At 43.4% G+C, this 12,275-nt stretch overlaps 1 protein-coding gene and 1 pseudogene across 2 annotated transcripts in view; one reads left to right on the top strand and one right to left on the bottom strand.

Moving 5' to 3' along the window:
- Nucleotides 1-12,275, top strand: part of FBLN2 (fibulin 2) — a 104,302-nt gene that overhangs the window by 63,425 nt on the left and 28,602 nt on the right. For both annotated transcript variants that reach the window (XM_037167451.2, XM_037167452.2), the window contains exons 3-4: nt 9,879-9,990; nt 11,368-11,497. In XM_037167451.2, the coding sequence (XP_037023346.2) occupies nt 9,879-9,990; nt 11,368-11,497 (242 nt within the window). The remainder of the gene's footprint in view (nt 1-9,878; nt 9,991-11,367; nt 11,498-12,275) is intronic.
- Nucleotides 2,049-2,534, bottom strand: LOC128628517 (transcription factor BTF3-like; annotated as a pseudogene).

Genomic DNA, 12,275 nt, shown 5'->3' with positions numbered 1-12,275 from the left:
TGGATGTGCTGCCATTTGCCATATAGATATTTTATACTTTGATGTACTCAGTTGTATTAAGGTTTTTATTTTTTGTGTGTGGATTTTATTTTTTCTCTCAGCTTTATATAATATATGTTTACAAAGGCATACAATGTAATTATATATATACATACATATAATTATATACATATATATGTGTATAAATGATTAATAAGGCTGGTTAGCACCTCCATTATCTGACATGGTTAGCATTTCCCCTCCTCTGTGGTGAGAACAAAACAAGATCTATTCCCTTAGCAACTTTTAAGTATATGAAACAGCACTGTTCATGGTGGTCACCATGCTGCACATAAGACCCTGAGAACTTGTTTGTCTTATAACTGGAAGTCCATTCTCTTTGACCACCACCTCCCTACCTCCCATCTCCACCCCTCCCCCCTGCCATTTCTGGTGATCATCAGTCTACTCTGTTTTTTTACCAGTCTGGCTGTTTTAGACTCCATACAGTAGTATTTTCCTTCCTCTCTTTGACTATTTTCACTTAGCATAATGCCCTCTAGGTCCATCCGTGTTGTCGCAAATGACAGGTTTTCCTTCTTTTGTACAGTGCAATGCTATTTCATTCTATATATGTACCACCTTTTCCTTATCCAGGGATCAACTGATGGACTCACAGGTGGTTTCCACGCCTTGGCGATGGTAGACACTGATGCAGTGAGCATGGGAGGTGCAGATATATTTTCATGGTAGTGTTTTCATTTCCTTTGGATATATATTCTGAATTGGGATTGCTGGTGGTTTTATTTTTAATTTTTGGAGGATCCTCCGAACTGTTTTCCACAGTAGCTGTAACAATGTACATTCCTTCCAACAGTGCACGAGGGGTCCCTTTTCTCTACCTCCTCATCAGAGCTTGTTGTCTCTTGTCTTTTTGGTGATGGCCACTCTAACAGGTGTGAAGTGATACCTTCTTGTGGTGTTGATTTGCATTTCCCTGAGGATCAGCAGTGTTGAGCATCTTTTCTGTTAGCCATTTGTATGTCTTCTTTGTAAAAATGTGTATTAGACCTTAGGCCATTTTGAAATAAATAAATAAATAAATAAATAAATTTGCTATTGAGTTCCTTATATGTATTTTGGATGTTAACCCCTCATCAGATATATGATTTGCAGATAGTTTCTTCCAGTCACTAGGCTGCCTTTTCATTTTGTTGGCGGCTCCCTTTGCTGTGGAGAAAGAAGCCTTTTAGTTTGACGTGGTCCCACTTGTGGGCTTTTTCTTTATTAGTTGCTTGTGCTTTCGGTGTCATTCCCAAAAAAAAATTGTTTCTAAGACCAGTCAATGTCAAGGAGCTTTCCCCCTTTGCTTTCTCATAGGAATTGTATAGTTTCATGTCTCACATTTGCACCTTTAATCCATCTTGAGTTAATTTTTTTTGTGTGGTGTGAGAAAATAGTCCAGTTTCATTCTTCTGTGCATGTTATTTTGGAAGAAGGCTCTCCTTATTCTAAAATTGTTTTCTTAGGTTTTCTTCTAATACTGCCTTCATAGAATTGGGATTTGTTTTTGTGTATGGTGTGAGCTGGGTCCTGGCATCATCCGTTGAATCCTTTCCCCGCTGAGTTTGAACGTCACCTTTATTATCCACCAAATACCCACACGCACGGTTCTGTTTCTGCACTCGCTTCTGCTCCATTGATCTTTGTCTCTTTGTTTTAATTATTACAGTATATTCTTAAAGTATACTTACACTATATACTGTAATTATTACAGTATATTATTAAAGTATATTCTTCTTTTCGGAAACTTTCTTGAGTATTCTTTTTTTTTTTTTGACCTTTGCTTCAAACTTTATTCCCAGGCTTCATCAGCTTAATGACCTGCAAAGAATGATTTGTATATAAGTAAAAATTGAAAACCGCTGCCAGTATCCAATGGGTTTGGGCTTAAAAATATTAGAGATCTGAATTTTATCAGATCCATAAATAAAATTTGAAAAAGTAATCATAGAGTAGCAGTTCTGAGTAACTTCTTCAAGTTTATCTTCTTCAGAAGCTGACTCAGGTCAGTTTGCTTCACCCTTGGAAGCCTCATGACAGTTCTGCACAAGATCTGGAGCTTCCTCCTCCTCTCCAGTAGCACGTGGGGCTTTTCATCCACAGGCTGCTTGGGCAGAGTTTTGCCAGTCTCCTTAAAGTAGTCAGACTGTCTGTGCGAAGCAGGTCTAAGATGCTGAGTGGCATTTCTGTCAGCTGCTGTGTCTCAGTGTGGCAGTAATGGTGAAAGTGTTTATTGCCAGAGGTGCCTGAACTAACAGGGATCTCTGTTAAAGTGGATCACTGTCCCTTGCTTTGTGAACAACATGTTTACCTCTTCAGTACCAGAGATATTGTTTATCCCTAACTTCTGCAAGGAGAACTGAAGTTCTTTATATTCAGCTGTAACTGTTCTGTGAACCACCTTCTTCTCTACGAGCAGTTCCTTTCCCTGCAGTGCGCGCTTCTGCCTGCACTTTTGTGAGTTTCTCTTGGTTCCTCATAGCTCCTTTCATCTTGTTGGAGAGGAAATATGACCGTGTGGGGCTAGGGTTTGCACTCAGGGTGGTTTGGCAGATGAGATGAGAATTTTCTTGGGCATTCTTAAAAAAAAAAAAAACTTCACCCAAGGTTATGTTTATTGATTTTAGAGAGAGAGAGAGAGAGAAACATTGATCTGTTCCTTCCTGTAAGTGCACTGACTGGGTATCAAACCTGCAACCTTTTGGTGTACGGGACAATGCTCCAATCAACTGAGCCACCTGGCCAGGGCTTCTTGGGTATTCTTAAACATTTCCTTTTTTTTTTAGTATACTTTATTGATTATGCTGTTATAGTTGTACTAACTTTCCATGTTGTCCCCCTCAACCTGGTACTCCTCTTCCCTCTGGTAATCCCCTGCCCCAGTAGCTCATTTCCATGGGTTGTGCATGTAAATTCTTCGGCTTCTCCCTTTCCTATACTATTCTTAACCTCCCTCTGTCTATTTTGTACCTACCAGTTATGCTTCTTATTCCCTGTACCAGTTCCCTCTTTCTCCCTGACTTTCCCTCCCAGCTGAGAACCTGAGAACCCTCCAAATGATCCCTATAGCTCTGATTCTGTTCCTGTTCTGGTTGTTTGCTTAGTTTGTTTTTGTTTTTTTAGGTTCAGTTGTTGATAGATGTGGGTTCATTGTCATTTTACTATTCATAAGTTTTGATCATCTTCTTTTTCTTACATAAGTCCCCTTCACATTTCATAGAATAACGGCTTTGTGATGATGAACTCCTTTAACTTGGCCTTATCTGGGAAGCACTTTATCTGCCCTTCCATTCTAAATGATAGCTTTTAGAGTAATTGTGGATGTAGTTTCTTGCCTTTCATAACTTGAAATACTTCTGTCCAGCCCCTTCTTGCCTGCAAGGTTTCTTTTGAGAAATCAGCTGATAGTCTAATGGGAACTTCACTGTAGGTAACTGTCTCCTTTCCTCTTGCCGCTTTTAAGATTCTCTCCTTTTCTTTCATCTTGGGTAGCGTAATTATGATGTGCCTTGGTGTGTTCCTCCCTGGGTCCAACTTCTTTGGGACTTTCTGAGCTTCCTGGACTTCCTGGAAGTCTATTTCCTTTGCCAAATTGGGGAAGTTCTCCTTCATTATTTGTTCGAATAAGTTTCCAATCTCTTGTTCTTCCTCCTCTCCTTCTGGCACCCCTATGATCCAGATGTTATAATGTTTAAAGTTGTCCCGGAGGTTCCTAAGCCTCTCCTCATTGTTTTGAATTCTTGTTTCTTCATTCTGTTCTGGTTGAATATTTCTTTCTTCCTTCTGCTCTAAATTGTTGATTTGAGTCTCGGTTTCCTTCATTTCACTGTTGGTTTCCTGTATATTTTTCTTTATTTCATTTTGCATAGTGAAATATCCTCTATTTTGTGACTATACTCAACCAGCATCCTGATTACCAGTGTTTTGAACTGTGCATCTGATAGGTTGGCTGTCTCTTCATCCCTTAGTTGTATTTTTGGAGCTTTAATCTGTTCTTTCATTTGGGATATATATACACACACACACACACACACACGTATATGTATATGTATGCATATATACACACATATATATATACATATATATATATATTTGTCTCATTGGGTCTTTTATGTTGTAAGGGGTGGAGACTTAGGTATTCAAGGGGGTGGGCAACCCACATTGATGTGTTGTGGTGCTGTATGTGGGGGAGGGGTTCAAGAGGGAACAATGCCAAAGCTCTTGGCCAGCTTTCAGTCACTTTCCCCACTACCCACAAACAAATTGGGCCCTTCTGATGCTTAACCCCTAGTGGGTAGTTTTGTGTTCATTCTAGGACCTGGTGGGTCTCTCTGATGAACTCTCCTGTGAGGCTGGGAGTGTCTCATTTCTCCTACCATCACAACCCCCACAGATTTTTACAACCAGAGGTTTTGAGGCTTCATTTCCCTGTGCTGGAACCCTGGGTTGCATGGTCTGTCTCACTCCCCAGTTTTTCCTCCCAGTTTATTTATACACAAATGTGGGACAGCCAGGTCCTCCAGCCATTGCCTTGCCTATAGTGGTCCTTCAGCCTTTGCATTGCCGCATGTCCTCTCTGCCTCGGCTGCCCTTCTCTGTCCCTCCTATCAGTCTGGATTAATATTTGTTTCTTCTTTAACACCTTGGTTGTCAGACTTCCATACAGTTCAATTTTCTGGCAGTTCTGTTTATTTTCTGTTTTAAGTTTGTTGTCCATCTTTGGTTTTGTGAAGAGGCAAAGTGTGTTTACCTCCATCCTCCATCTAGCACTTCCAGCCTCCATCTTGGCTGAAAGTACTAACAGAAGTCCCCTCTTTTCTTAAATAAGTCCCTTTAACATTTCATGTAATAATGGCTTGGTGATGATGAATTCCTTTAGCTTTAATTGTCTGGGAAATACTTTATCTGCCCTTCCATTCTAAATGATAAATTTGCTGTATAGAGTAATATTGGTTGTAGGTAAAGACCTACAACCAACCACTTTTTATCACTTTGAACACTTCTTGCCAGCCCCTTCTTGTCTGCAAAGTTTCTTTTGAGAAATCAGCTAACAGTCTTATGGGAACTCCTTTGTAGGTAACTCTCTGTTTTTCTCTTGCTGCTCGTAAGATTTCCTCTTTATCTTTAATCTTTGGCATTTAAATTATGTGTATTGTTGTGGTCCTCTTTGGGTCCAACTTGATTGAGACTGTCTGTGTTTCCTGGACTTGCACGTTTATTTCCTTTGCCAAATTGGGTAAGTTTTCTTTCATTATTTTTTTTCAAATCATTTCCAATTTCTTGTTCTTCCTCTTCTCCTTCTGGTACCCCTATGATGTGAATGTTGGACTTCTTCAAGTTGTTCTAGAGGCTGCTTATACTATCCTCATTTTTTTAAATTCTTTTTTCTTTTTGTTGTTCTGATTGGTTGTTTTTGCTTCTGTATGTTCCAAATCATTTGATTCTCACCTTCATCCACTCTACTGTTGTTTTCTTGTAAATTGTTCTTTGTTTCAATTAGTTAATCCTTTGTTTCTGACTGGATCTTGTTTATGCTGCCGAGATCCTCACTAAATTCCTTGAGCATCCTCATAACCAGTATTTTGAACTCTGCATCAATAGATTACTTATCTCCATTGCATTTAGTTCTTTTTCTGGAGTTTTTGATCTGTTCTTTCATTTGGGCCATGTCTCTTTGTCTCCTACTTTTGGCAGCCTCTCTCTGTTTGTTTCTGTGTATTAGGTAGGGCTGCTATGACTCCCTGTCTTGCTGTCATGGCATAATGTAGTAGGTATCCTGAAGGGTCCAGTGGCAGAGCCTCTCCTATCACCCAAGCTGGGTACTTGAGGTGTACCCTTCATGTGGGCTGAGTACACCCTCCTGTTGTAGTTGAGCCTTGGTTGCTCTTGGCAGGTCAATGGGAGGGATTTACCCAGGCCAGTCAACTGCAAGGATTGGCTGTGACCACTGGCCACCAACCTCCATGCTCCTTGGAGCATGAGCTGTGCAGGGGCAGGGTGGTGGTGCTCTGGTGTGGTGTGTAGCTGTCCACTGTGTGTGCTGGCCCTGGGGTTTCCTGGGTGGTGCAGGCCAAAGTGAGCCCCTACTAGTGTTTTGCCCTTCCTGAGCTATAGAGCAATCTGAGAAGGTTGCTACTTGTGCTGGGCTTGGAGATTCCCAGACAAAGCCAAGCTGTGACTCTAGGTTGTCTCCTGCTAATGTCTGGCCTGTAGATCACTGAGGCCAGCTGTTGGTTATTTGGAAGGATTTAGGAAGTTGTGAAGCTTGAGCCAAGACCAACCCATTCATGTGGAAAAGCAGCCGGGGTGGGAAGGTAAGTTGGGTGGGACAGGGTCTGTGGGGATCTCCAAGGCAGGTCAGTTTTATCCAGGTTGATGGAGTCTCAAATATGACACCAGCCTGCCAGCTCTGTGGCTCTGCAGGGAGAGGGCTCAGAAAAGGGACACCTTTGCTCACCAGGGTCTCAGCCCCTTCAGTTTCTCTCTGCATGCCACTGGTGCCCTACAAGTTGCCATCCAGTGCTGGGGCTCAGAAGGACTGAGTCTTAGTAGGTGTGTCTGTGTGTGGGTTCTTTAAGAGGAACTGCTTGAGACTTCAGAAGTTTCTTCCACTGACCAAATCGCAGCTGGTTTTTGGAGCCAGAAGTTGTGGGGACTTATCTTGCTGGCACTGGGACCCTAGGCTGGGGAGCCTGGTGTGCGGCTGGCCCTGCTTGCTCCTGAGCTATCCCTCCCCAAATTTTATTTACCACAGGTGAGTGAGATACCAGCCCATTCAGGGTCAGCATCTCTCCTACCAGGCTTAGTGAATGTGGTTTCTTTAATTTCATAGTTTTTAGACTTCCATTCAACTTGATTTCTGAGTGTTCTGAGTGATAGTTCTATATGTTAGTTGTAATTTTAATGTGGTTGTGCAAAGAGGCGAGCTGTGTCTACCTATACCACCATCTTGCGAGAATCTCAACATTTTCTTTTTTTGATGAATTTTAGAATCAATTGACAATTTTATAACAAATTATGTTGGCACTTTGGGATTACATTAAAATTATAAATGGAAGAGAATTGACCTCTTCAAGGTATTGGAGACTGTCATTCAGACACAATATATCTATTGTACCTACAGTTTTTTTCTTTCATGTAGATTTAGCATGTTTACTATAGATTTATTTCTAGAATTATCTATTTTGAATGGGATTTTTTCCTATATTTTTAAAAATTGAATTTATTGGGGTGACATTTATTCATAAAATTATATAGGTTTCAGGTATACAATTCTATAATACATCATCTCTATATTGTATTGTGTGTTCCCACTCCAAGTCAAGTCTCCTGTATTATCTTTTATTTGTTGTTGGTGTATAGGAAAGCCACCAATTTGAATATGTCGATTTTGGTTTTGGTTATCAGATATTAATAATAATAGTAGTAGTAGTAGTATTCATTTTAACATTGTGTTAACTTTTAACACTTGGATTTTTTAGGAAGATGAACTCATAGTTTACAAATAATGACTATTATCTCCTTCTTTCTAGTATTTTTACTGCTTCTTTATGTCTTGCTTTATTGCATTTGCTAGCACCTCTAGGAAACTGTAAATAGTAGCAGTGTCAGTAGACATTTTTGCCACATTTTAAACATTTTTTATTGATTGATTTTATACTTGATCTTAGCCAGAAGGCTGAGGAGCAATATTATTGATTGATTTGAGAAAGAGAGAGAGAGAGAAAAAAAAAAGGAGATACAGAGAGAAACATCAATTTGTTGTTACACTTATTTATGCATTCATTGTTTGATTCTTATATGTGCTCTGACCAGAGGTTGAACCCGCAACCTTGATGTATCGGGATGATGCTCTGACCAACTGAGTGACCTTACCAGGTCATTTTTGTCATATTTTTGATTTAATGGGGCATGTGTCTAATGACCGTGATGTTTATGACTTATTTCTGCTAGACGGCAGTTATTAGGAATTATTCTCATACCTTTTGGTGCCTTACAGCAGCCCTCAACTTGTTATCAAAGCCTATGTTCTCTGTTTTACAAAAGGTAACAGAAACAGTAAAGTTCAAGGAGTTGAAATGCTCTTTTAACAGATAAAGCTGGTGATTCTGGCCAGCTCTCACTCTGTTCCTAGAACCTTGCAGACGGCTGACATCCCTTGGTGCATTAGTTGCTTTGCCCTGTCAGGTTATGGGAATTGCTACAGGCTCTTTAGAGGGCCTTACAGGCATCAGCAGCTGTACAGCCATTAGGTCCTCCATAACAGAGACAGACACTGAGTCTTTAGGGAGGAGAAACAGCTACACGTGGTAGCACTAAGGTGTGGATCCAGGCTCAAAGGTACTGTCAGTTACACTCTACTGCCCCTCATTGTATACATAGATGTTCTAGATGAGCTTTATTTTTGAATGTCACGTATTTTCAGACCTCAGAGGGAAGTGGTTGGGTCAGTTTTACTCTTCATTGTCTGGCACTTTACATCTCACCGCCTTTGAAGATTCTTTTGTTTTGTTTATGTATTTTGTTCCCTTTTATTTTCTATCCCCATTGCCATCCTTCTGCCCCACCATAGCCAACTGTTCTATTTAATTTGCGGCTATTTTTTTTGTTTTTATGTATCTTGTAAAGTGTGTATTGTTATTTTGTGTGCAATATTTTAAGTTTGTGTAATGAATCCCACTTGTTTTCTTTCCTATTCCCCCTCAGCCTTCTGTTCTGCACCAGGCATGTTGCTTGTGTGCATGTGTTGTCACGTTGTCATGTGGACATCTGGTCTGTTGTTTCTGACAGAAGTGGAGTCCTATATAGAGCATGTCTCTAAATTCTCTTCATCCACTCTTCCAATGTGAACTTCCAGACTTGCACCAAGTCCCTTCCACAATAACGCTAAAGAGCACATGTGTGCGCTGGTTACATGATGGGCCAGGCTAAGGATCCCCCTGGAGTGTGTACCTGGGGCGGAACCACAAGGTCCTAGTTGATGTCCAGACTTCTCTGTGTAAGTAGTGCCAGATCTCCCTCCAGACTAACTGCCAGTCCCCACTGCCACCCCTAGGGCACATTTAATGCTTGTTCTGATTTTTTCAGTTTAAAAGGTATTTTATGTTGGGGTTGCTTTTTTCTTGCTAATGGAGGTGATTATATTTCTTAATAGCCATTCTTTGTCATGTGTAGACATTCCAAAACTGCCTCCTAGCCTGTCAGTGATCTGTTATATTTGTCCATGGAGGTCTTTGTTATACAGAGAAGTTTAATTTTGAGCTGGTCAGATTCACCCATTTGAGTTTGAGTTGGAAGATGTTCTCCCTGCCCCTGACCCCTCCACACCCTCCCTGGTCACAGAAATTCTGTCCATGCACTTCATTCCATAAACTCACCTAAGATTTACACTTCCTTTGCTGCTGCAGTTGCTTTCTTATGTCTTGTCCTATGTTGGAGTCTTAGGTTGGGCTCCTTAAGAGCAGAGCCTGAGTGGGGGTCCTTGTGCACATAGTTGTTTGGGGAGGTGCAGGGAAGGAGCTGGACAATGCTCCTGATCCCACAGGGAACTCAAGTGTGAGTGGCACTCAAGTGTGAGTGGCTGTCTCCTCTGTACTCCTATGCCGCTCATCAACCCCATGGGGCTAACTTACCGTCCTAGGCAGTTCTCCAAAGGTGTTTGCAGGGTGAGCTGGTGGCCACCATCCAGAGCAGTGGAGGGAGTTCATTTCCTTCCCAGCAATGGGCAGCGTGTGGATGGGCACCAGCAGCATCTATTCTGCTAGTTGACCTAGACACCTTGGAACTGCATACCTCCTATAGGGTGGTGGTGACTCTGCTCGTATTGCCACCCACAGTCTCCACAAAGGACCTGATCGAGACCTGCTGCGCGGCTGGACAGCAGTGGGGCATTGAAAATGACGAATGCCTTGAAATCCCTGAGAGCGGTGCTGAGGGTGACGTCTGCAGGTAAGGTGGGAACCCTGGAGCACACAGAGCTGTCCATTCCCCTCTCCAGATCCCTGCTTGCCGTGGACCCCAGGCCCTGACAGTGAGCACATGGTTCACCTGCTTCCAGGTGCACAAGAGTGATTGGATGTGGCAGCTGTGGCCCAGCTGGTAAGGATTCTGAAGATGTGGAGAGCCCAAGACTGGTTCCCAGTGTATATACTAGCCACATAAATTTATAGCTGGCCTCATGCACAAAATTGGAGGAGTGAACAGTGCGGAGCAAGTGTTACAGGACCATTGTCACCTAGGAGTAATTGGGGACTTCTTTCTGCTGGGCAGTGCTCCACCCACACAGGTTTTATCTACTCAGCTTTGAGCTGGGGAACTCAGTGCCCTTTCTGCCCCTACTGTGCTGCCCTGGAGTCTCCAGAAGGCTGGCCTTTCACAGCCTCTATTGATTGTTTCTTTGGACTGCAGTATCTCAGCAATGGAATCGTTTACAGCCATGCCAGCCAGCCCTCTAGAAGACATCGTGGTCAGCCACTCCCTATTTCTTTTTTCTAGCAACACCGTCTTTTCAACCTACTCATTTTTCCAGACAAGGAAGAGAAAGTTCAGAGAGGTGATGTGATTCATCCCAAGCCATACAGCTCATGGGGAGCATGGCCAGGATTAGACCCCATGTTTGTGAATGTCCAACCCCATCATTGCCTCCTTTGGAAACATTTAAGTTCTAATCTTCTCCCTTTCCTTTCTCTTTGTTGTCCTACCAGTTTTTTGGCTGATTAGTAGTTAGAGCCTGCACCGTTCACATTCCTGGAGTTTTGAGCTGAATACCCTAGTGTGTGTTTATATCCTTCTTGCGGTGGGAAATTCACTGGGTAGCCCTTGCCAGGACACACTCTTCCTCAGGTGGGGCTGAACCCTACTTCCCATGACCCTGCCTCTCCGTCCTGGCTCTGTCTGCATGCTCCTGGCTCATCAGCTGCCTCTGCCCCAGGACTGCCTTCCAGAGATTAGGAGGCTTTACCAGGGACCCTGTAGGCTGTTCTCCTCCAGGCCAACCCAGGACTGGGTCTTCCTATCTTTCTCTGCCTCTGCGGGTTTTGGAGTGCCATTCCCCTTGTTCATTGGTCAGAGACACACAGCAGTGAGTCCAGTGGAGCCTATGCCTAAGTCTTCTTGGTTAAGAAGAAACAAACCCATGCGACCCAGTGGGGGATTTGCTGGCCTTGCTGCGGCACCTGCCACCAGCCCTGTCCTGCTCATATGGACGTCCCTCATCTGAGCCTCAGTTTTTTCCTCTGTGAGATGGGAGCTGTGATCCGTCCTATAGAAGGGTCAGTGGGAGGATGGGGCTACACTCAGGTGGGACTGAGGGCACTTCTGTTGCAGGACAGCCCAGAAGCACTGCTGTGTGTCGTACTTGAAGGAGAAGAGCTGTATGGCTGGCATCATGGGAGCCAAGGAGGGCGAGGCCTGTGGGCTTGAGGACAGTGACACCTGTGGCGTCTCCTTGTACAAGGCAAGACTGACCTGCAGCCTTTGTTGCCTGGGCCCCGGAGGGTCCTTGAGAGCTGGGTTTGGGCTCCCCTGTGGGGCTCCATGGTGGGGGGGGGACGCTCCCACCTGGGTCTGTTCATCTGCATAGAAAATATCCTCAGTTATATTGATCTATTGATTCACAAAATATTTACTGGATACCAGTGTATGCCAGGCCCTGTTTTAGGCATGAGGGATGCAGAAATGAGTAACAGAAAAATCCCTGCCTTCTCTGGGTCTTCTTTCTAGTCAGGGAGACAGATGGAGATTGAGGTAAATATGTTAATACATGGTGTGGTAGAAGGTGATGCTGCCAGGCGGGAAAAATTCAAGAGAGGATGGGGATAAGCTCTGTCAGGGGTGGGGAGGGGCTGGAGTTTCAGCTAACAGTGGCTGGAGATGGCCTCACTAATAAGAGGACATTTGTGTAAAACCCTGGAGGAAGAGAGGGGTGAGCCATGTGGGAAGTATCTTCTAGGCAGAGGGAACAACAAGTGCAAAGGTCCCGAGGCAGGTGTGAGAAGCAACAAGGAGGCCTGTGTGTCTGGAGTGCAGTGAGTTAGGAGGGAGTGGCAGGAGCTAAGGCCAGAGAGGTGATGGGGAAGACCCTGCCTGTCATTATAAAGGTGATGGTTTGCTCTGAGGTGGGAAACGTAGTTTTGAAGGACACTATCTGGTCCCTTCTAGCAGTTGTGGGGACCATTCATTGAGGGTGTTCTTCTACACAGACAGTGTGATCTGGCTGGAGTGAAATCTCATCA

The sequence above is a fragment of the Artibeus jamaicensis genome, unplaced genomic scaffold (genome assembly GCF_021234435.1).
Source record: "Artibeus jamaicensis isolate MK-2021 breed Jamaican fruit bat unplaced genomic scaffold, CSHL_Jam_final contig_793, whole genome shotgun sequence".
NCBI lineage: Eukaryota > Metazoa > Chordata > Mammalia > Chiroptera > Phyllostomidae > Artibeus > Artibeus jamaicensis.
Note: the sequence above shows the minus strand (reverse complement) of the source record. Positions and strands in the feature narration are given on the sequence as shown.